Genomic DNA, 26,159 nt, shown 5'->3' with positions numbered 1-26,159 from the left:
GCCCTTATTTTTGTCCAATGAAATACGCTTGCTATTCGAAGGACGGACCTGTTGGCAACAATAACAACAATATGGCTGACAAAATATGTTACTCGACTTAATTATTTTCGTCTGAGAATTTAGAAACTTATCCTTAAGTACTGTAGATATGGATATTTTTGGTGGTGGGGGATATGGTGGACGGAGAATGTATCCACTTGAGGAAGATTCTGGGTAAAAAAGCTTTATTATGCAATTTTACAAATCATAACTCAAAAGAAAGGTAGATTTTACCATATATGCCCATGCCGTGGCATGCTAGATTTATTTAAGGGTAATAAATATAATATGAAAGCAGATGCATCCTTTTAAGATGACGAAATCAATGTTGCTGTCAGCTGTCAGAAATACACCTTTAAATAAAAAAATCCAACTAAAATGAATTTTAATAAGTTTATTATGTTAAGGCAGTTACATATCAATACTTCTACACTTCAGTGAATAAAACTCATTACCCAACCCAAAATAAACTTAGAATCTGTCTAAAGCAAACATTTGACTTAAGACTTACCGAGGTTCCCGTCATGTCAGTTTTTATGCATCCTGAATCTGTGTAATTCATATACATTGTACCTATCAAAACATATCCTTCTACCAGCGCAGAATCTACTGGTGAAGGAGCTGCTCTCACCAGTGAGTAATTTTTGCCAACTGATTTTCCATCCTCTCCTGTGAAACAAGTTAGCACAAACAATGAAAAGTTTTTGTGTGAACATGTGTCCCCTTAGGCTAAATAATGGATATCTGTTCAAACCTGGAATCGTGTATGTTCTGAACTGCAAACTAAATATGCTGATCAATTTGACATTGGAAGCCCAGAAATGACATATAGAAATTAATCTTTGCTTATAGACAATGGGTAAGACTTTCGATGATGCATTTCTCAGGAATGGTGTCAGTCTATGGTCTGATGACATTGCTTTTTGTAGTAATCATTCTATTTAGCTATTCGGTCATGTGTTATAATGATGGAGCTGAAGGTGCTTCAGGCCTTAAAAAACATGGCTAGTATTTCCTGCACCAGACATAATTGTTGAATTTTTATTCTAAGACTGGCATTTATGTTAATATATGTGTCTCTGTAACTAGGTGCCCAGTAACTAAGTGCTTTTACATGACACATATGGTGTCTATACAATAACTTGTAGGACTTGAGCATATCAACTGAGAAATGTAGCTATTTGAGAGGGAGTTGTATCTAAGGACATGCTTTATTTCAATGATTGTTGCTCAAGTTTGAATGATTTTAGAGACAGTTTTGACCAAGAGATCTTTAAATTGAATTTCAACTTGCAAGTTTAGAAATTAGAAAAGGCAAACTAGTAGTTTGTAGTCCAATTATGCAGTATGCTGGAGAGTTTTGTTTTCATGGTTTTCCATGTAAACCAACATCAAACTTAAATATTATGCAAACTGGCACATTGCTACGATGCATCACAAATTTTGTTGTGTGTTTATTAAATGTCCTTTTAAATCAGAATGTTGAATTTCAGAAATAAATCAAAGAGTTCAATTTGAACCATTTACAACAATAAACTTGTGTTTAGATATGTTTGAACTTGATCACTGTATTGTCCTTTTATTCCTTATTTTAGCAACTTGATGATTATTCAAAGTATAACAATTCAAATGATCAATATAAATTAATTCAGTACACAAGTTCTTAGATTAAAGTTAATTTTGATGATAGGAAAAAGTTGTGAGGATTTCTTCCCTCAAGAAAAACTTGAATAATTGCTATTATTTCTGGAATGCTTTAGATATTTTATATCTATACTGAATTGCATACGGCTTTAAAAAGTTTTAGTATACTAAGAAATAGTTGACAAATGCTTAATCACATACATTTTTTAGCTCACCTGTCCGAAGGCCAAGTGAGCTATTACCATCACTTGGTGCCCGTCGTTGTCATCATTAACAATTTTTCAAAACTCTTCTCCTCTGACACTACTTGACCAATTGGAACCAGATTTGGTATGAATGTTTCTGGGGTTATTCTGCATAGAAATCTGGTGGGGGTTTTTGATCTATTGAAAAACATGGCCGTCATTACTATAAATATAACATAGGGGTCAGGCAGTATTTTTTCACATATTTTTGTTACATTTTTCACTTATTTGAACATTGGTCATATTTCAGAGAGGAAAACAGAAAGGAAAGAGGAGAAAAAGAAACATTGACAGATGAAGAACCTCCAGGAGAAGAAGAATTTGAAGTTTCTGAGTTAGATGAAGATGAAGAAGAAGAAGATGATGATGAAATCAATGAGCTTTTAAGAGACATACCTGAGTATGTTTTTATAATTTTTATATGACTGCAAAATAACTTGGTGGACGTATATTGGTATCACCATGGTGTCCTCTGTGACGTTAGCATCCATAAACTTTCATTTATTAACAATTACATGAATTAAACTTATCTTATATCTTTTTAATACATTATCCTGGAGACATGGCAGATGGTCATATAATTTTTGGAGGTTTTTGCCCCACCCTTTTTAAATTAAGGGCTCAAAGGAAATAGGTATAATCGTTATAATTGACGGAAAAAAGTCTATTGTTAATCCAGTTTTGATGATTCAGATGTGGATGTGTTCCTTTTATTTTTTTTAAAAAGTTTTTTTACAGGATAGACTTATCTTTAACTTTTTCGGGGTAAAGGGCTGGGAAAATTGGACCACCTGTCCAAAAAACAACTTTTCAGCTCACCTAGCCAATGGCCATGTGAGCTATTGCCATCACTTGGCATCCATTGTAATTGTCGTCTGTCGTCATTAACAATTTTTCGAAACACTTCTCCTCTGATACTACTTGACCAATTGGAACCATTTTCGATCTGTCGAAAAACATGGCCGCTGTTACTAAAAATAGAACATAGGGGTCAGACAATAGTTTTTCACATATATCTCCAAAACCGTTAGAATTTGCTTAATTTTGACAGGGTAAAATTGTTCAGAATGATGAGATCTATCTGCGGTCAAACTTTCGTTTAAACTCGTAAAGCCATGTTGGAGTTATTGCCCCTTTTCAACGTTTTTTGTTATTTTTAATGGCATTTCTTTCAAAATCTTTTCCTTTGACACTACTTTACCAATTGGAACCAAACTTGGTGCGAATGTTCCTTGTGGTATCCTTCATAGAATCAGGGTGGGAATTGTTTATCCGTCAAAAAACATGGCAGCCGTTAATATAAATAGTGGTTAAACAGTAGTTTTCACATATATCACCTAAACCATTAGATTTAGCTAAATTTTGACGGGGTAAAAGTGTTCAGAATGATGAGATCTATCAGTGGTCTAATTTTTGTATTAATCTGTTAAGCCATGTTGGAGTTATAGTCCTTTTTTCAACATTTTTTGCTATTTTTAATGTTATTTCTTTCAAAAATCTTCTCCTCTGACACTACTTTACGAATTGAAACCAAGCTTGATACAAATGTTCCTAGGGGTATCCTGCTTAGTACTAATGTGGGGATTTTTGATCCGTCAAAAAACATGACTACCGTTTCTAAAAATAGAACATAGTAGTCAGACAGTAGTTTTTGCATATATCTCCAAAACCATTAGGTTCAGCCAAATTCTATCTATAGCTAAAATGTTCCTTATTATTAGGACTACAAAAGTCAAAAGTCTTCAGACATAAAAGTTGTCTCTTTGTGAGAGTTGTTGCCCTTGAAAGGGGAAAAATGACAGTTTTTTTTAACAGTTTTCAGCCAATATCTTGAAAACTATGACAGATAGAAAGAAACTTTCAATTGCTGAAATGATCCTTATGATAAGTCCTACCAAAGTCTTCTTGAGTCAAAATTGTGGGACAACTTCTTGTTAAATTTATTACCCTTGAAAGACAAAATTCAACCAGGTGAGCGATTCAGGCTCCTGGGAGCCTCTTGTTTATTTTTTATCAGATTTAATTATTTTTTATTCCTCCATGAAATCCCTGCCTGCATTTTTTAATCAGAATTTAGGATGTCCTTTATGGTTTATTAGTTATAATGGGCAATGCCCCAAAAAATCATTTTATTTTTTGTCTGATTTTGAAAATTTTCTTCTGCTGTCGTATCCTGCAATCTGATTAAAATCAGCTGATATGATATGCTACACTGCCTTATGTATGGAATGTAAGGCAGTGTAGTGTATCATAACAGCTGATTTTAATCAAATTGGCCTATCATGCTGCACTCTGCAGAGCTCTTTATTAATAAAGGAACTGCTATATTTATTATTAAGAGTACAAAATTTTGGTTATGCACAACTGTTACCATAAATCCTTGAAGTGAAATAAACTGCATGTAAATATGTTCAGCTAAGACTTCTAGGTAAAATGCATCAGTAATTTGAATAAATAAATATTGAATGTCAATAAATTTACTTTCTGTTTTCAATTTGCTTGACTTCTTTAAAAATGATTGTACCAATTAAATGAAAAGATTTTATCAAAATTTCTGTGTACACTTGTGATGTTGCTTGCTTGAATATGTATTGCACATGTATATATAATGGTTGCTTTTATATTTAACTTTTTCTGTTTTCTAAGCAATGGCAGACTCAAAGTTTCAGATTACAAATAATGTTTTTTTCTTTAGTGAGAAAGAAGTGAAATGGGTTAATCCTGTTATGAAGAATGTAAAGCCTCCCCATCCATTAACTCAGACCAGTGTCAACCATACCAGAGATCTTATGGTAAGTTTGATACAATGGATGGGACCAATTTTGAAAGTAAACTTCCATCCTTGTAAACAAGATCGCATCATTCCAGTGCATTCATTGAAAAATCCTCAGTGACCATAGTGCATACGTGCAATAACCTGTTTTGTTGGTTATTTAGTTTGCATCACTTGATAGGAGTAAATTCTTCATTGGCAGAAAAATATCAGTCATTCCTTAAGTTGATGTTACAGGCACATTTGGAAATCAAATCATACACATTGTTATCACTATTACATATATCTCATAAAACTGAACAGTCAAAAGTTTATTTTTTCAGTTATAAAAAATAACAATTTTAATTCCATATTTTATTATATGTAGATGGTATACCATACATGGGGTTGAAATTTTAAATTAAATACTTTGATAAATTCTGGTATAATAAAGTTGGCACTTGATGTTGTAACGAGCCTGTTATATATTTTGTGATGGTATTTGATAGAGACTTAAAGATGCAGAAGCTGCCATGCGTGCAGACTTACAGACATCAGAGGAGTGGTTGAAGTCACATTCTATCGAACATATGAAGTTAACTCTGAAAGACCTTGTTGATAAAGGAAAAGTTTCAGGGTACACTTTAAATTTAATTATCTTAAATCTTAATTCAGTTTTGTTAATGTTGTTTATGAGAATTGTGTTAAGTAGATAAAATCTAATGTGTAATTGATGTCTACTTGATTCTGCCTGATTCCTGAATTAGTACCAGATTTATTGCCTCTTACAACAAAATGAATGTTTTTAATTTAATATTCTGATTCCATGCTGTCGAAAATGAAATGAATTAAATGTAATAAATGCTGGATATGTAAGGAACCTTGAAATTATGTAAATTTATATATTTCTTCACTGCAACATAGATTTAAATAAATCAATATTGATATTACAAAGTTTCTTCACACATTACTTTGAAATCTTAAGTAACACCAGTGGACTGATTAAATTGCCTGTCAAACAATCATAACATACTTGGCTTTATTATACTTTCTTACAATTTATCTTTCAATACTTTACAGAATGAAGCCAGACCACAAAACAGGAAAGGCGGTACAGCACATACAGTTTGATGCTTATGATGTTAATGAATTTGAATATAAACTCAATGTGTAAGTTAATGTAGATATGCCTAACTAAATTAAAATATCATACTTTGATAAGTGTATGGAGGTGATTGTGATTTGATATCCTAACTAATGCATTTGAAACACCTCATTTTATATAATGAAGCGAATGAAATCAAGAGACAGAAAGCATATCATTGTTTATACATCCATTGTAATGAGGCAATGATTAGCATATCATAATGATCTTCATGTGACTCTGACCTTTGTTCTAATGGCCAACTGTATGTCCTTTTACTTAAAACTTTTGTCTGGGTCATACTTTCTTGTCCTATGACGTAGGTCTCAGATATTCTACATGTACATGTTTATGTATCTCTATGAGTAAATATGCCGTATATCATAAATTTGACTCATAATCTCTAAGTTTGACTTATTTTATGCTGTTTTTTTTGTTATTCTCACTAATGAATTTGTTCTGTCATATAACCAATGTTTACTATCTATGAATTGGGCAGTATTTCCACTTTTGTATTTAATGTGAGTGTATGTATTTTCAAATATTTTTTCACAACTGGTATAAAAGCTTTCTGACTCTCATAGAGAATTAGTGATATTTTGATCTTTGGTTTTGAAGATTATCAGTATAGAAAAAAAAAACACATTATATTTTTACCAAGTTGAGCTAGGTATTTAATTAAGAATACAAATAATTATTTTACTTGGGTCACCAATGGTATAAGCAGGTCAAGTAGCCATTGGACTCTGTTCTGAACTGTGCCTACTTTGTGTAATCTGTTACTCAGAAGGTATAAAAGCATTATTATTTAAACATATTTAAATTTTGACAGGGTAAAAGTGTTTAACATGATGAGATCTATCTCTGATCAAATTTTTATTTTAATCTATAATACTATGTTGGAGTTATTGCCCTTTTTCAACATTTTTTTTTCTGTTTTAAATGTTATTTCTTTAAAAAATCTTCTCCTATGAAACTACAAGACCAATCAGAACCAAACTTTGTATGAATGTTCCTTAGGGTATTCTGCATAATATTGGTGTGGGGATTTTTGATCCATTGAAAAACATTAACACTGTTACTAAAAATAGAACATAGAGTTCAGACAGAAGTTTTTTACATTTATCTCCAAAATCGTTAGGTTAAACCAATTTTTGACTGGATAAAAGTGTTAACCATGATAAAATCTATTTCTGGTCAAATTTTTGTTGTAATTTGTTTAGCCATTGGAGTTAGTGCCCTTTTTGACCTTTTATCCCTATTCCTTTGAAAAATTTACTCCTCTGATATTACTAGACCAATTGGAACCAAATTTGGTATGAAAGTTCCTTTGGGAACATGCATAGCCTGATGTGGGGATTTTTGATTCGTTGAAAAACATGGCAGCCGTTACTAAAAATGGAACATAGGGTCAGTCAGTATAATTTTTTAGTTAGAAAAAAACTTTCATTTGCTGAAATGATCCTTATGATCAGGCCTACAAAAGTTTGCAGGGATCATAGTTGTCAGACAACTCCTTGTTAGATTTATTACCCTTGAAAGGCAAAAATTATGTTTTAGCCAATATCTTTAAAACTATAATAGATAGAGAGAAACTTTTGATTGATGTCAGGATCCTTATCAGTAGATCTACCAAAGTCAAGTGAGTCAAAATTGTCAGTTAGAGTTCATGCCCTTAAAAGGAAAAAAATAACCAGGTGAAGGATTCAGGGTATTGGGAGCCTCTTGTTTTTAATTTGATTAGTATTTTATATACTTTTTCATGACTCTTATGTGCTGACAAATATATGATGATAATGTAGGTCTAGACATCTATTGGTCGTGTTTTTTTCAGCAATGTCATTATCGTATTTTAAATTAATTTTCAGTTGTGACAGCAAAATATTTGTATAATTTAATGCTACACAGATTGTAACATTTTTGCATCAGAATCTTTCAAGGCTTTTTTGTTTTGTTTTTTCTGTTGAAAACTTTAAGTACTTTATCTTTTCAATCAAAGATTGTCTTTTCTTAAAGCAATTATGAAGGTTGAATGATAAAGGCAACTGTTTATTACAAATACTTGTTTTAAGTCAATTTATCTATTGGTCTTTATCACTAATTTTGATGTCTGTTTAACTTTCATTACAGTGCAATTGAAGAATTTACAAAAAGAATTAAGTGGAATCTACAAGGAAGCAGAAGGGTAAGCCTGTTCAACACACTGCTGTTTATAATTGATCTTTAGATTCAAATTGTTACAGGCATTTGAGTACATCTGTCTGGAAAATATTTGCTATATGTTTTCTTATACAATCAAAGGTATTTGATTAATTGTACTCATTCAGAGATATTCATCATTCAGAGGTATCAATTTAAAGGTATTCATCATTCAGATGTATTCATCCATCTCTAAGAAGGATGAAATGTATCATACAAGCTTTCTTGCTTAGTGTTAAACACATGCTTAAAGCTGAATTGTTCGTTCTCTGTCAAGGCATCATATGACTTCATACTTTTGTTTATGGTCGAGCAACATTTTTCATACCATTCAAAAGTATTCTTATTTGACTTCCTTTTCCGCTATACTGAATATATATTACATTAATCTACATATGAAAGTTTTATTGGCTACATTTCTCTTCTTTTGCAAAAATTAAATTTAAAACATGTTTTAAAGCAAAGTCCATTATCAAATAGTATATAATTATGTTATAGATATTTGGAAATATTAGAGCCCAAAGGGTTGCTGTTGTTGTTGATATGTCAGATGCCAATGCTGGATTTGGTAGATTACAGACATTACAGGAAAACCTTGTAGTAAGTTGACTATTAACAGATGTACACCATTCATTCCCCATACCTACTTTAACTAAGACATGCTTTACTTTTTTCATGGACATTTAATGCCTTTGTTGTGCATGTTCATATGCATTGCTCTTCATCACTGTTTTATTGTAACAGTATACAATCAGTTAAATACAGAGAAATTAATTTTGTCTGTTTTGATAATCAACTATTTGTGGAATATTGTTTATCTGTTTTTCTTCCAAAGGAAGTTGTGTTTAGAATTTGGGTTCAAAATTAAAAAGAATGTTTATTCAAGTGTCAAAATCAAACCTGATAAAAATATTGATGATTTCCACTGAAAATCTCACTAGTTGACCAAAGTTTATTGCTGTAGAACATCAAATTCTTTGCAACTTGATACACAAAAGCTATAATCTAGCATTTGGAATTAGTTAAAATGTAAAGCTGATAGTCTTAAGTAAGATTAATGACTTTCCAGTTCTTCTGTAATTTGAAATTTATGAGTTTCAGATTACAGACATAAATATGCAATATCCCTGATTATGCAATTTGTTTCTATCTTTCAGCATTTACTTGATGAGCAATTATCAAAAGCAGTTTCTATATATGTAATGTCATTTGGTACAGATGTTGATCCACTATGGCCTGTTTCAAGAGATGTAAATATCAGGATGTAAGTTAAATGTTTGGCCTGTTATATCATTCAATGTATAACAATATCTTAGCCGTAAATTTAACTACTGATTTAAGTTTGAAAACAGGGGTTCAGTTGTTGATATTTGATAAAATCTTGTACTGATATTAATTGCTGACTGTAATGAGATGGAGTATTGAGTAATGTATTTTGTTATTCAATGTAACCATTCCAATCTTCAATCTGAGTCCTGATGTGTCTCTACAAGTTATATTTGACTGATTAAAAGTTATTGAGAAAATGCCATAACTTGGCAATTATATTCTTTGGGCTGGATTTCACTAAACAGTTCTACTGTACATACAGTTTGATTTCATTTTAAGGTCTTTAATATCTAGAGACTTGTTTGTTTTCACAGTATAGAGGAAGGTAAAGAATGGGTTTTACGGTTGAGACAGAGTGGAGGTTGTAACCTGCTCAAGGCTATGAAACATGTCATGACAGTTAAAGATATTGACTCCATACTTCTCATCCTTGGAAGTGTGTAAGTATTTACCCATTTTTCATAACAATCTGCTTCAAAGGTCTGTGAAGTTATTCAATCCAAAGTCCATTGTCTGACTGCAAACTATCCCAACTTGAAGTGTTTTAAATTCCTAACATCAGCCAGAAAGGGAGATAACTCATTTCAGTTATTTTAGGATTTTGAATTCATATAATGATCCTTTTCTCTTCAAAAGTTTTAAATGCAAGATTAAGTTTTTTGTCTGTGATCATAAGATCAACTTTCCATAGTTTTATCTATGCTTTTAGTTACTGTTAAAGTAAATGATAAAAAGAAAAGATTTGATTGAAAAGACTTCATTTTACACATCGTTTAACATAAATAAAGAGGAGAGAATCAGTTTAGATATTATTATTTATACAAAAACATTGACTTAATTTCCAGTCCAGACCAAACGACAGAGGTATTATGTGATTACATCCATCAGATGGGAGTTGGCAGACACATAGAAGTCAACTGTGTTGCATATGACTGTAGCAATCATCTGACTAATGTGAGTTTCTTAAAACATGAAATATTTGATCACTGAAATAAAATGCACTTTCATGATTTAAGCTTAAAAAATTCAGATAGCAAGCAAGTTTTAAGTTCTAAAATCTCAAATATTTTGATTACTACTAACATTTCCATGTCTAAAAAATAAAACTGTCATGGTTAAAAGATTGAATACCATCAGTTCTAGAATCTCAAATATTTTTATTACTAATAAATTTCTTGTTGATAAAAAATTTTTAAAATTAAAACTGGTGGAATAAATGGTGCAAATGTTTCTCTTTATTTATTTAGTTTTCTTAATTAAGCTTTCTTTGATTCTATAGTTAACCCTAAGAAACTTAGCTGAAGCATCAGGAGGATCATACCACTGTTATACTGCAAGCTGTGAGGTCTGTATCTTTGTTGAGAAACATAACATTATATCTTCAGTTAAGATAAATTAAATGAATATCGTAAATAGTACTGCATTGTATAATGTGAAAAAACAAAAAGAGAAAAAAGGAAACAAACAGTAGCTGCTTTATGATATAGTTAATTTTTTATTTTTTGTGTTATTGCTGCTGCATAGAGAGGGGAGATAACTCATTTTTTTCAACCATTACAGGAACAAATTTATACTGGAACAGAAATAAGCATTATTCTTAAAGAAATACAGAAAGCACAGGATGTTATTAACAAGATAAAGGAGATGAGGCAGGGTATGATGGGAAGTGCTCTCATCAGTATTATAAATGAGGTATGAGACAAGGGTGTCCAAATGGTAATGTTGGAATTAAAAACTCATAGGTAGTAGGTTTTTTTCAGTTTTTTCCTCCATTTACAAAAAAGCTAATTTAAAGTTGTATATTATAATTATTTTTTTCTCACAAAATTTACCTTGTTACAACATTTTCATAAACAATTCTTATAGACAGAGCTCTTCAAATTCTTACTATCATAGCTTCAATCATTCTATGAAAGCATTAGGCAAGGGATGAAATATTATAAATATCAACCCATGAAGCTGTCAGAATAATTTCACATTTACATAAATGTAGACCATCAAAATTTCTAACAAGTTTTGCTGTCTCTGTCACTACCTCTATACCAAATTATTTTCTCAATCGTTTTCATCATAACTGAACATTTATTGGGCATTTAACAATGTAAGGAAGTACATTTTCATACCATTCCATCTTAATAAAAAATATCTATTTTCTACATTGTTAACAACAGTATGGTCAGATTGATGAATTTTTTTATTGATGAACTTCAGAACTTTGCTTGATTAATTTGAATATTTGTACTAAAACAATCATTTCAGATCTCAACAGAAGTATCCAAACTACCACAGTCTAGATTTTTACCAAGACCACCTGGCCATGACCTACAGTTAAAGATAGATATGCCAAAGTTCCAGGCTAGGTGTTCACTAGAATGGATTAAACAACATGGTTTAAAAGGTACGTTTCTGTTTCTGTTTCTAAAGTCAGTAAGTCTATGATGATATTTTTCCTTTTTGTTTATAACCTTATCTTTCTTGCTTTTTGGTGTCCTCCTTTTATACCCCACTCAATATGTTGGTATATTGGAATCACCTTGTCCACACGAATTTTGTCACAATTATCTTGCCTCCCAATGAACAGATTTATTTCAAATTTTGTGTGTGGCTTCACATAGGGCATATGTTGTAAGTGATTTTCTTGGCTCTCCAATATCAACTTCCTGTATGACTTGACGTATGCCTAGCATGACTGTGTGTAACTTCCTGTATCAGTGTGGGGTTTGCCTAGCATAACAATGTGTGTAACTTTCTGTATCAGTGTGGGGTGTGCCTAGCATGACAATGTGTGTAACATCCTGTATCAGTGTGGGGTGTGCCTAGCATGACAATGTGTGTAACTTTCTGTATCAGTGTGGGGTGTGCCTAGCATGACAATGTGTGTAACAGCCTGTATCAGTGTGGGGTGTGCCTAGCATGACAATGTGTGTAACTTTCTGTATGAGTTGGGGTATGCATAGCATGACAATGTGTGTAACTTCATGTTTTCATGAGTTTCTAACCTTATTGTATTTAAATTTTCAAGCAATAAAATGATGTTTGTCTTGAAATATCTGAGAAATCTTTGTGTGGTTCTTCTATTATTAAAATGTGTACTAAAGATGTGTCATCATATTAAAAAATGATAATATTGATACATTGAATTTCGTGACATCTTGACTGAAAATGAACTTTGCACTTACCATGTTTAGTGAATCTGGTTCTAATGATACCTGTCTATGTGTTCAACATGTTGACTGATTAAATCTATCTCTTATCAGATAAATTGATAGTTGTTGTCATTTTTGTGATATATTCACATTTAGTGAGATGGAAATTATTATGCAATTACTATTGCTATTTTATGATATGCAGTTTTATTTTTTTGTTGAATTTGTTTGAAATTACAGCTAGAAAACTAGACTTGTATCAGGTCCTAGCACCAAATGCTTACTCATATAAAGAGGAGTTTATTCCTGTGATTAAAAAGGCTGTTCAGTCACAGGTTCACGAGGTAATTATAAATAGAAATAAATGCATTAGTCAATATTTTAAGAAATAATGATAAAATAAGAATGATTATAGTATAAAAAAAAGTATAACAAAAATCATATTCATTCATGAGTAATTGATAAATGATGAAGTTCTTCTCTTTAATTTTGTTATTATATACTGCAATTTTAAACTTGTTTTTCTGAGCTCAAATATGTGAAAGTATTCATACAGTTCATAGATTTATATTGTATCTGCAGAAAGCTATGGTACAGTTCCAATGGCATGATGGTTCAGTGAAGAATGTTCATGTAGACATGACACAGTTGTTTGAGTATCAGAAACAGCTGAATGCTGCTGTAGGGTTGTATGAGAAAAGAATAGACTGGTTAGCTAGTGGCAGTAGGAGAATATTTGGTACTGTTGTAGAGAAGAAGTAAGTTAACAGTTATCTTAGTGAAATACTAGCTAACGGGGATAGAGTTGGTTAAATGATTGTCACCAGATTAATTGTCTTAGGGAGTTAACTGGGCAATCAAGGATGAGGTAAAACTTTCTATTACTTCAAATGTATTTAAGTCTTTGTGTGATAGAAATTTTGATTAATTCTTGTTAATTTCCAGTTAGCTGCTTAAGGCAGATTCATTTGGTAATAGTCATTTTATTCTATTAAGGGAAGACCAACTCTATACCCTGAAATTAACTGTTTTACTCACTCTAACAGCAAAACAATGCAGTCAGTAAACGGAACTGATAAGAGATTTGGTGAAAATGAATCTACTGGTAAAAATTACAAGAAGAGGTCCATTATCAGTCTACAAAACAGAGAAAGATTTGCATTGAATGAAAAAAATTTATTTGTGGCATAGTAAATAGTTAATGTAAATATACCCTCAATCATCAGATAGGGACATTCTTAATTGATAAATCACAGTAGTATATGATAGGTGGAGAAAAATACCAAAAACTGTGCTAAAGCCTATGAAATTACGAAGATTTTTAAATTCAGATAACACACATTGTTTTGAACTGACTTTTACCATCATTTTTTTAGGAAGTGTATCTTTTGTGAATATGGAATACTTGATTAAAATATGTAAAGATTGACTTTGATTATTTATATTGTATGAAAAATACAGTAATACATATTGCAACAATAAAACAGAAAACAGTTTATGATATATTGTTTCTTTTTTATTTACCTGCAGTTCTTAAGTTCTTTCACTCTGTTGTGTGTATAATACATATCTGATGTCTATATTTTTACAGTGTTGTGATATTGATAGACATGTCAGTGTCTAATGTAAATTACTTAGTACATATACAACATTCACTTAGACTTTTGATGGAACAACAACTACCAAACAAGAAATACTTTAATATCATTGCGTAAGTAGGCATTTTATTAAACTGTAATTGTTCTTCTTGCACAGATTTTCATGGTTTCATAGGTTAGTAAAACCAGAAATTCAGGTTTCCATTGAAACAGTCATTTTTAGCTCACCTGGCCGAAGGCCATGTGACCTATTGCCTTCATTTGGCATCCGTCGTCGTCCGTCATTGTTAATATTTTTTCAAAATTCTTCTCCTCTGAAACTACTTGACCAATTGGAACCAAACATGGTATGAATGTTCCTTGGGGTATCCTGCATAGAACTGATGTGGAGATTTTTGATCCATTGAAAAACATGGCCATGGTTTTTAAAAATAGAACATAGGGGTCACACAGTAGTTTTTTTGCATATATCACAAAAACCGTTAGGTTTAGCTAAATTCTGACGTGGTTAAAAGTGTTTAGCATGATGAGATCTATCTGCGGTTTAATTTTCATTTTAATCCATTAAGCCATGTTGGAGTTATTACCCTTTTTAACAGTTTTTGCTATTTTTAATGTTATTTCTTTCAAAAATCTTTTCCTCTGATGCTACTCTACCAATTGGAACCAAACTTAGTATGAATGTTCCTTGGGGTATCTTTCATAGAACTAGTGTGGGGATTTTTGATCCATCGAAAAACATGGCTGCGGTTACTAAAAATAGAACATAGAAGTCAGAGAGTAGTTTTTCGCATATGTCTCAAAAACTGTTTGGTTTAGCAAATTCTTTCAATAGCTGAAATGATCCTTATTTTTAGGACTACAATAGTCTTCAGACATAAAAGTTGTCAGATGACTCCTTATAAGAGTAATTGCCCTTGAAAGGGGGAAAAGGCCTTTTTTCAGTTTTCAGCCAATATCTTGAAAACTATGATAGATAGAAAGAAACTTTCAATTGCTGAAATGACTCTTACAATAAGTCCTACCAAAGTCTTCTTGAGTCAAAATTGTTGGATAGCTTCTTGTTAAATTTATTGCCCTTGAAAGACAGAATTCAACCAGGTGAGCGATTCTGGCTCCTAGGAGCCTCTTGTTATTGAAAACATAAACAGTCACTTGACATCATATCCACAAAATTAGATCACCAGCTCATCACAAACCAACAAAATTTTGCTGTAATAAATTTAAAACCCCCCAAAAATTATTCAATAATATCTACAGAGATGAAAACCAATTTTTTTTTAAATTGCCGAAAGTAACTATTTTATTGTCAAGTGTTAATGTTTTAGAAATTGTGCAGTTAGCTGCTATTTGATTTTTAAAAGTAGTTACATTATTAAAATGTCCAGAATCAGTAATGAATGTGATGTCTACATTTAATTACTTCATACATGTAATAAGAGTTCTAACTCATAAAGTTTGTAATGAAAACTTAGTTGATAGTTGCCATTCAAAATATTGTGGATTAGCTTGATCTCATTCGTGCTTTCATCATGTGATTATAGATTTGGAAGTAAAGCTGTGTCATGGAAGCCCACAATGATGAAACCGACTGAAAGGAATTTGCAAGAAGCTTGGAGGTAAAAACTTTAATTCATTTTAATTCTTTTAGATTCCATGTAAAATTCATCATTTATATATTCAGTATTGTCAAATGTGTTCAAACATAGATTAGTATTGTCATTTATTGTTCTCAATTGTATTTCAGAATTTGATTAACTTTACGATCAGTGCCTGGCTGCTGGTTTCATAAAAAAATCTCAAATTTGGATTTTTTTCATACACTTCTTGACCAATCAAATCACTTTAAATTGAAACCAAGGAAAAAATTCAGGATTTCATGAAATTCTCAACTTGAGATTTGTTTAATGAAACCCAGGCCAGATAATCATAGAGTAATATTTTTGTGCAATTTTAGATCTAGTTTCCAATTTCCAAGCTTTTATAATATTCATAATATTTTGTAGATGGGTGTTAGATTTGCAATGTGGTGGCAGCAGAAATTTCCTTTCAGCTTTTAAACTGGCTGTTGAAAATGAAGAAGAAATAAAGCACAAAATTGGTAAACTATTTATTTCTGCATTTTTCGAAAATATACTAGTACCATATTTTTTTACTTATAAGTCGATATGGGGTATAAGTGGAATCACCGAATTTTGACTTAAATCGACTAAAAAACTATAGATAAGGGGGTTTTGCCACATAAGTCAATGGTCAGATGTGTATCTTAGGTATTTTATGTAAACTGTAGATGTGGGCGGTAGTTTTTTCAAATCATAATATTTAAGCCAATTAACTTACCTTAAGTTTGTTAGTAAACATACTCACTTGTAATTAAATTTATGCAATGCTTTCATTTGATAAAGATATGCAAAACATTTAATTGGTAGTACTTGTATAAAAAAAAACAAAGCTATTTTTGACATTCACTTTAAATGTTTTACATAGAAAGAAAAATCATATTTCAAATTGATATTGATTTTAATCTCAAATGCACTAGTTACATAGATTGATTTTTCACTTCTTCTAGTTGCTGAAGGCATTTATCTGTTCACTAGTGGGGTACCCGACCAGAGTCAGGACCAGTGTATGTCATATATTGAACAGTCAACCAGTGGAAGAGGAATCCAACTTCATTGTATATTATTCAATGTTGATGATTATGATGCTCATGGTGCTATACCTGGTCGCTATGCCAACATCACCAGGACTGGGGAATGTTTACGTAATATGGCTCACTGTAGTGGTGGTAGATTTCATTGGTTCAGAGAAACAGGTGAGCAAAATAACAATATGTTTTAGCTAAAGGCATGAAATAATACAAGAAATATTTTGTGCAACACAAGTTTGCAGTGATTATTGTTATTACTGGGTAGAAGAGTAATAGACATCATTGATATGCTAAAGATGTCTAGAAAATGTGTAGATAGGATACATGTACATGATTTTATTTGAAACATAAATTTTGTCTACAGCAAAAGTAGAGACATTACTAGCATGAAGCCCAATAGGGAAATTCCATTTTCTATTTGATGGTTTTTAATTACACAAAGCTTAACCTTATAAGATGCATGAAAATTTATACTTTCAGGTATAATTGAAAGTGATGACATCCAGTATATAACTATAGAGATAGACAAAGCCATGAATTTCTCAAGAAAAGTACAGATTTTGATTGATAATGTGAAAAAGAAATACAGAAACAGATTTGTAAGTTACTTTTAATCACAGATTTTTGACAGAACGTTTTAAAGACTGTATGTATTTGAAATGTAAGAGTTTTATTCCTTATTCAGTGAAACATGTCTTCCTGAACCTAACCAAAATAAATCAGACATTCTTGAAACCCCATCATATCAGTGTCAATACATTTTGAATCTGTCCAAACTGAGCAAATCCACCTGTCAACAGTCAGAATCAGTTTAGAAAGGATTTACTGTATTAGAATTTTTCTTTAAATAGTTCAGATATACCATACCTGTAACACTGAGCATTCTTTTCTGTCATACAAAATTATACATGCATATTTTAATCCACTTTGTTTAAATTATTTCAAAAGAAATTTTGACCTATAAAATTCTATGGTAAAATTAATTATATAGGGCCACTTTTTAAGGGGAAAAATGTTTTATAGAAATGCTATGGGAATTTTAGTTTTTTATTAATATTGCAAGAAAAAAAGTTCAGTAACTCTAAATTTTCTTTTTGAAAATGAAAGAATGTCAGTTTAGTGTTCTTTTTGTAAATTTAGAAGAAATTATATCTACCACTCCTTTAATAGTTTACGAAATATTGAAATTTCCCACAGAATCCATGTAAAAATTACCTTTTTTAAGGCTCAATTATTTCTATATCAAGTTTAGTGACCTATGTTTTTACTTGAAAATCCTAAAGTTTGTTCATTCAAACTTAATTGGACATGTGACAGATAAACCAATAGAAATATACATAGACTGCATATCTACATATGCCCATACTAAGTTGTTTGTGCATAAAAACTGTTCAGACTAAAGCACAATGCAATAGCAATAGACCACTTAGCAGTACTATTAAAAGAAGTCTTAATTTATGACTTACCTAATTCTAGATAACTTTGTATATAACCTTTTATGCACCATTTTGACCAACTTTTTCACTGTCCTAATCATTTATTTTAGAACCACCCTTACATGGAAGAGATTAAAGCATTGCCAGCACCAGAGTCATTTAAACTGAAGGCTATCACGTCTGGTTCTTCTCCTGCCTTTCATTCAGCAAGAACTGAAAAACAGGTATGAATCAGATACCGTAGAATTTCTGATTGCTGAAAATTGCAAATTAAAGTTAATCTTGTTTTCTTGAAAAAGGGAGAAAAAACTGTAAATCAAAACTGAAGCCTATTTCTCGGAATGATTGTTTATATTTGAATCTACTTGAATTCCACTTAAAAAATTCTTAAAGTTATGAGGATTACTGTCATGAGTGTATGAATATAAACATCTATTATATTATAAATATCTGCTTGTGCAGGAAACTGTGGAAACAGAAAGTAGGCAATCTTTACATTTAAGAAGACCAATGAGTGCTCCTAGGATCAGAATTAGAGACACCACTAATCCTGAAGGTTAGTCAAGTATTTCATTAAATCTAATTTTAAAAAGACGTTGATAAGGAAATGTTGTTTGTTATTGAGGTCATTAATAATTAGATAAACCTATATTTAAAATTGTAAATTTAAACTACATGTATGAAACACATTCTTCATAAGTACACTGTCATTTGATATTTCAGCAATAGCCAGAGACAGACCAAAATCAGCATCCAAAGATCCAATGAAGCATGTTAAATCAAAGAAGATAATGACTGGTAGTTTCTTCCTGGATAACAAACATCCTGGTGGGGATGGAACAGGTGAAAATTCTAATAATGGATGAAATTATTTATTCTATAGAAATAGAATAACTATAAATGTTTTCATGACTGATTGAAGTAAGATGGCAATCAGCAAATATTTCATGTATTCCATGCCTTTCATGATGTGAATAATTTCTTAAACAACTAATGTTCTCTTTATCTCCTTTCTCCTACATTTGACAGGGAAAAGGTTAGATCATTTCCAACTAGTGTTTTCTTCACCTCCTTTCTCCTACATTTGACAGGGAAGAAGGTTAGATCATTTCCATTATCTCCCTTACTTAAAGTGAGCACATATCACTTTTATATCACAGAGGTTTAGTTTGTAGCTATATACTACCATATTCATACTCTGAGTTTTTACTTTCTTTTATAACTAAATAATAAAAGTAATATTACATGTATCTGATGTCAAAGAGTCGTTAGAAAAAAAAAGACTTGACATTTCCTGAATGAATATTTTTTTTATATTATTTTAGGCACAGTCTACAAGAAATATCCATCCACCAAATCTGTGAGGAAAACAGTAAATCATATTACTATTCCTGATCTAGAAGATGTTGTTACCACCAAAGAAGTAAGTTCGATATTGATTATTACAATAGTTAACCATTCGTAAATGTAAATTTATCAGGTTTTTCACAACTTTAACCTTAACTTGATTAGACAAAGAAGTTTTAGCCTTTTCTTCTCTTCAAACTGTATTTTACATTTAATGATGTAAAACTAGTAATCATTTAGTCTAAAAAAAGGCTTGAAAGAGTATACACATAGATTTATCTCAAACTTTGAAAATGCCGGTGATCATTATTTTGAAGATTTTCATAATGTAAACTGGGCAATTTTAATGCATTTTTTGTGTGCAGTTTCAGAAAATATTTTCATATGGTTTTATATTTATGATTGTTTCTCAAATCCTGTTTTTTTTTACAGAAATTTGTCATGACAGTTCTTTTAATGTTAGAGGTCTTATTGCAGATGTAGAAAAATAAAACTACCACAAATATTTAATGGTGTACAGTAACTGAAAATTATTAACATTTACTGTAATAATTTTATACACAACTTTATTTTGTAGTGGATGAGATTATATAGTTTGTCTAAACTGAAGTTAGACCTGAACAAGTTAATATCAGGACCTGACTGTAAACACACAGAGGATAATGTTAAAGCTCTCCATAAACAAGTCTCTGCAAAGTAAGTCTAGGGGAACAAGAATTTCATGGTGGTAAAGTCAGGATGTGTACTAAAAATGGTTTAGTATTCTAATTGGTTTCATTGTTAAATACTGATTACTGCTAAACTAATTTATTAAGGGTAAGGTTGCTTTATTGTCAGAATATATCATAGACACTTTACATCCACCCAAGGAATGGGTGGTATATTGGAATCTCTTTGTCTTTCATTCCCTCCAAATTAATTTTGTTGCCATTATCTCAAATTCCAATTCATGAATTGATGTGAAAGTTGGTATTTGGCTTTATGTAGATGAGGCATCATAAGTGATTTTGATTGGTGCCTAGTATAAACTTCCTGTTATACGGGAGTTTTCCATTTTCACTATATTGAATGAGTGGGGATAATACCTAGCACATCAACACATGCAACATCATATTAAAACTGAACACACAGTTAACTGGGGATGTTAAATTTTTTTAGATATTGTGACATATTCCCCAGTATCAATGTGAAGGGTACAATAAAACATCTACAGTTGTTACCACATGAACTAAAGGAATATGAGAAACAGGTTGAGAGAGTCTTAAAGAGATACTTAAAGAGATTACAGTGGCTTCTAAGTGGTAAGTACAATAATAAAAACAATATTTTTAAAACTCTTGGATTACAGTACTAACAAATGCCAGTCAGTGGATAGTTGTATTAATTTATAATACTGCTAATCCATATCCACAAGTTGCATGATATATCAATATCATGAGAATGGGTATGGTGTATATGTCAAAGAGACAACAACCCCATTGGGATGAAAACGTCAGTCCAAGGCTACACATGGGTCTTTGAGAGTGCTTAGTAGAATATATGTTTTGTTCCAAGGTTATGTGACTTTATTGTAGTTGTTTATTGAAACTGAAACTTTAAGGTTCTTCATTATGTGTGGAAAGAAAGTTAAGTTATTATCTTCAGAAATAACATAATAATACTTAAAGAATACTTATAAAATGCAAATATTTATGTGATTTGATATATATGAGAAAATATTTTCAACCTGGAATCAAAACCCAATCTAATCACTTGTAATAGAAACTCTTTGATATAACTTACAAAATGGCTGCACATAATGTCTATTTTTTTCCATTGAAGACTCTAAAACATAATTGACAGTTATCATTTTTGCTCATATTGAATCAATTGTGACATCTTACATATCGGATCATCCATTACCTTGTGTTATTTTTTATCTTTCCACTGTCATTATATGTGAAATGGATTTTCATTGGTGCTTCACACTTGGAGAGGCAACCAATCAGAATTGGCAGGAAGATATCCGCTAAATATGAATGAGTGATGTCAGGGGTTTGAGGAACCAAAGGTGGACTCAAAAACCCTAACTTTGGAGGATGTAGAGAACATAAATTTAAAAATCTCTTACCTACATATATTTTGATGTTGTAGGCAGTAGAAGGGTTTTTGGAACATTAGTCCATACAAAGTGTATGATACTAGTAGATACTTCAGGGTCCATGGACCCCTATATGCCAGAACTAAAACAGGAACTAGCTTCATTGGTCTGGGACCAACTGTATAGACTGGGGGCTAGGTTAGTATTTATGTGTCTTATTTATCTTATTAATTTAAAGATGTTCAGTTTGTATAAAGATACTGAGTTAGAGAATAATTAGTTAACATCTCTTCTCTATTTTTTAATTACTTAATAAGTATTTAAGAAGTAATGGAATTCTTTATAAAATGGTTGTATGAAGTATATAAACAAGCTTTTTTTATTCAACTATAATGCAACATTGTACTATAGTATGAGCATGAATGTTTTTACCAAGCCTCTCATAATTATAAAATATATTTAGTACAATTACAATTTTTGGCGAAACAAAATCAGAGAGGTTTTTTTTACCTATTATACCTTTAAAAATGTTTTTGTCACAATATTTTAGATACATTATTCTAAAATTACTTATAGTATAAAACTTGCCTTCTATTAATTACAGGTTTAATGTAGTAAGATTTTCTGGCAACTGTGAGAAATGGAACGATAGAATACAGCCAGCTACACAGGAAAACTGTCATGATGCTGTCAACTGGAGTTCAAAGTTCAAAGCTTCTGGAAATACATGTACTCTGGAAGCACTCAGGGTAAACAATAGAATCTATTGTTTCACATGTAAAAGTCAATAATTTTCTTTTCTTGCAACACCAATTTTAAAAATATTTCCTTGAACCATTGTCATCAAAAAGTTCATTTTGAACAACATCAAGAAAAGATCATACCAATGTGTATTGATGTGAATAGTGCATTCTTTTTAAAAGGGTGACTTTGGACTATATGTATGTTGATTATTTGAAGGAGAACTAATTACTTGGGAGTATGATTAATTGGGAGTATGATTAATTTTGGATGGCCTATTCTCAGTACAAGTCTAAACTGAACCCCAAATTAACTGAACACCAGTCTTCACCAGACATCTTCTGAAATCCTTTCTATCAAATATGATGATTAAACCCTGTCAATCAAATACCTGCCTAAACGGAAGAAAACCTTCAGTTCAAAAGTGATTTGATTAAGACAGATTTCACCATTCAAGTCTTATATAACATCTAAGACAGAAAAAAGTTTCATATTCTTGTAGAGTTTCTCTGGGCTATAATGTAGTTATCTTAAAAATGTTTGTTTCTGTTATTATGCATTTTGTATTTTCAGATGGCATTTGATGACCCAGAAATAGAGGCTATTTACATGTTAACTGATGGTAAACCAGACACCAGTACATCCCTGGTACTGAGGGAGGTTGGAGAATGGAATAATGACAGAAACATACAAATTAATACCATCTCATTTAATTGTTCAGACAGGTATTTTTTTAATAGTATGTTTGACTTTGAAACTAGATATGAAGAAAATCATGTAAAAGGGAACTAACTTAGGATGTTAAGTCATGGGAGAAAATTAAAAGAAATTTAGCAGGACTCATAGGCTGTAATTTGCTTTTTAATTAATATGAATCATTCTGATAATGTGATGTGAGACTTAACATCCTTGATGATGTTTAAATATAAGATGATTAATTCATGATGGGGTGATACATCACCACTTTTGATGTTGGCAAGAAAATAAATAAGAACCAAAAACTTACAGAATACAAAATGAGATTACATCAAACAATAATATGACATGTTTGTTTTGTTTTTTTCTCTTTCTATACAGCACTGCCAACAACTTCCTTAAGTTACTGGCGTCACAAACTGGAGGAAGGTTTCATAAATGTCACAGTGACTTTGATGCTCAATTATTTGCACATAAACTACTAACAGAAGGATTTGGAGATACAGAGGTATATTTTATAAATTTGTGTTTTTATCAACACTCTGAGCTTCAGTGCTTTTTACATGTTTCAACATTAAGTCAGATTTAAAAGAAGGAAAAATTTCCTTTTATGCATGTTTGTCATGATCTTATCTCAAATTCAAATTCATGCTATTAACTACCTATGTTTTCTGTTGATTTAGCATGATAAAATTAGGCAAATATAAATATAGAGACTCAACAAATATTTCTTTTTCTGTATTTGAAGATGCAAAATTGTGCCATTCCAAATTGGTAATCGATTTTGATCATGTGTCTAGAAAATTTGACAAACCATTGAATTTTTTTTTAAGGAAACAAAAAAAAAATTCGTGAAAAATTGTTTCATTTGCATTATCAGAATTTAATGCCTATACCATGTATGTAGCTGTTGTTGAAATTTTGATACATCTTTACTTTAGAAAGAATTATTTATCTAGGTAGGTTGCATGGGCATTACCAGTATTACCTTTATCTTAAAAAAATCTGCTGAAAACTTACATTTTTGTCAGTTTTTGAGCACATCTCCTAATTAAATGTTATTGTTTGAGCTTGCCTTCATTTTTTTCAATTAAATTAAGACAGAGCACAGCTCTTAATCAACCTTATTGATTTATTTAATATTTACAGTATCCTCACTTACCTGACTTTGAAGGTGATGATCTACGCAGACTTGGTAGTGAAATAGCACTTGCCAGAAAGTTCCTTGCTCAAGCAAAACAATACAGGTAAATTTTATATGGAAGCATCTATGAAAACTGAAGTGTAATTTATATGTCCATTTATTGATCCTATGAACTTTGACATTGTAAAATTTAAACTTTACTTTTGTTAAAATTAGATATGACTTAATGTTGGAAATCTAATAATTGTATTAGTCTTAGTCATGTGACCCTTCTAAATGGAAAGTTCTTGTTGGAATAAATTTTAGCAACCAATTCAAATTAATACTTTTGTCAAAACTATGCAAGGGCATGTAAGGGTTTTCCATACAAACTGAAAAAAAGTGTATGGTACAACATACCAACAGCACAAGGGTTACCCAAGTGTTAATAAACATGCTGATATACCAGTATTAAAAAAATATTTAAACTTGTGATAATTTTTTTCTAGTATGCTGTCATTGTAATGTTTCATTTTTAGATCGTTGTATCAATCGAAAGTATCAACAAGTGAGAAACCAGCATCAAATAAAGGTAAGATAAAGAATTCGATCTTGTCTATGGTGTTTGTCTCAGACATAAGGTTCTGTAGTTTAGTCTTTCCAAGGTATACCTACTTCTATATATTTATGAGAACTCACTAGTATATATTCATTGTATTCTTGTTATTGTGTATTGTTTGATAATCATGCAAACAAATAAAATAGCCTGTGTATCAGTACAATACTTGCTAAAATCAGTCATACAATGTTGGTCAACTAAGGGGGTAAAAATTCTATTTATTGTATACATGTATCTCAAAAATCTCATTGAAGTATTGATTTTGTAAAAAACTAAATGCACATAATATTTTTAATTGAATATCTTGGTCGCACAAGATGTTTTAATGCTTTTTTTCTCTTGTAGGAAATGCTCCTCCATTTATAGTTGGCAAGCCTAAGACAGCAGCCCGGTGATGGCATGAAATCCAAAGAAACATATTCCATTTACAATAGTGCATTTTATATGATCTTTTATTTCGAACTTAGAAAGGTCTAATTGTGATATCTGTGATAATACATTGTGTTTCTTTCATGAATATTTTATACATATTTTTACAATGTTCTTGTTAAAATGTATTTTATAGGAGACATTTTTAGATATGGGTGTAGTTAGAACATAGTCTTAAATTGCTTTCCAAAACATTTAATTTCCATTCAAATCGAAACTTGGTGCCTCATATAGTTTTCTGTAACTGTGAATTTATGAATTTATTCTACATGAGAATTCTGGTACAAAATGCAACATTTAGTAAAATGTAGAGGTTGAATATTCAACCCTCATTCTAAATTTATGCTCTTATCTGTATTTATATATGGCAACCAGTTTGTCCTTTTTCTGGATAGAGGCATACAAAACAGAATCAAGACTATTCTATATTGTTATTTTCTCCTAATTTGTATTGTGTAGAAAGGAATTATGGCTGTATTTTTATTGTCTACTCATTTTTTTTTTATAAAAAAATGAACAATATGAAAATCCTTCTACTGTAATTCCTTATTTGTACCGTATCTTATGAATTCTTGGGGTCGTGGGCAGACACAATAGGCCCTGTTTGAAATAAAAGTGTGCATTGAAAGAAGTTCTGATTGTATTGTATTCATAATGGATTTTGTCATTGAATCTCTCATGCTGCTTTGACTTATGTTAAATTAATGTTTATATCCTTTTATAAATGTTTACCGTCCACTTTTAAACTAGTCTATCTTATGTTATAGTTTATGTAAAAAAAAAATAAAAGAAAAAACTTACCAACCCTTGATTTTTTATTCAGGATAGATATTACCTAGTCTCTTAGAATGAATATTTTAGGAAAACAATATTTGGGTACGGGAAAAAGTTTGAACGGGTACGGGTTACACATTTTAGACCTTACCCTAAAAATAGCATGAA

General features: G+C 31.0%; 1 protein-coding gene across 1 annotated transcript; it reads left to right on the top strand.

Annotated features, from left to right (window-relative positions):
• The first annotated feature begins 23 nt into the window (after window positions 1-23).
• Window positions 24-26,021, top strand: LOC148618836 (von Willebrand factor A domain-containing protein 3A-like). The gene is made up of 33 exons (XM_088578096.1): window positions 24-213; window positions 2,179-2,328; window positions 4,624-4,720; window positions 5,190-5,317; window positions 5,761-5,850; window positions 7,955-8,009; window positions 8,522-8,623; window positions 9,181-9,287; window positions 9,667-9,792; window positions 10,198-10,306; window positions 10,632-10,697; window positions 10,913-11,044; window positions 11,612-11,750; window positions 12,739-12,842; window positions 13,081-13,256; window positions 14,090-14,209; window positions 15,641-15,715; window positions 16,103-16,197; window positions 16,666-16,911; window positions 17,227-17,345; window positions 18,293-18,406; window positions 18,645-18,738; window positions 18,906-19,025; window positions 19,508-19,605; window positions 20,107-20,225; window positions 20,688-20,830; window positions 21,663-21,807; window positions 22,214-22,358; window positions 22,924-23,075; window positions 23,428-23,554; window positions 24,196-24,293; window positions 24,709-24,761; window positions 25,134-26,021. Exons 1-33 carry the CDS (start codon window positions 149-151, stop codon window positions 25,181-25,183), a joined length of 3,759 nt encoding a protein of 1,252 aa, XP_088434222.1. The 5' UTR covers window positions 24-148; the 3' UTR covers window positions 25,184-26,021.
• The last annotated feature ends 138 nt before the right edge of the window (window positions 26,022-26,159 follow it).

The sequence above is a fragment of the Perna viridis genome, chromosome 4 (genome assembly GCF_037379345.1).
Source record: "Perna viridis isolate PV_CMFRI_1.1 ecotype Kerala chromosome 4, ASM3737934v1, whole genome shotgun sequence".
NCBI lineage: Eukaryota > Metazoa > Mollusca > Bivalvia > Mytilida > Mytilidae > Perna > Perna viridis.
Note: the sequence above shows the minus strand (reverse complement) of the source record. Positions and strands in the feature narration are given on the sequence as shown.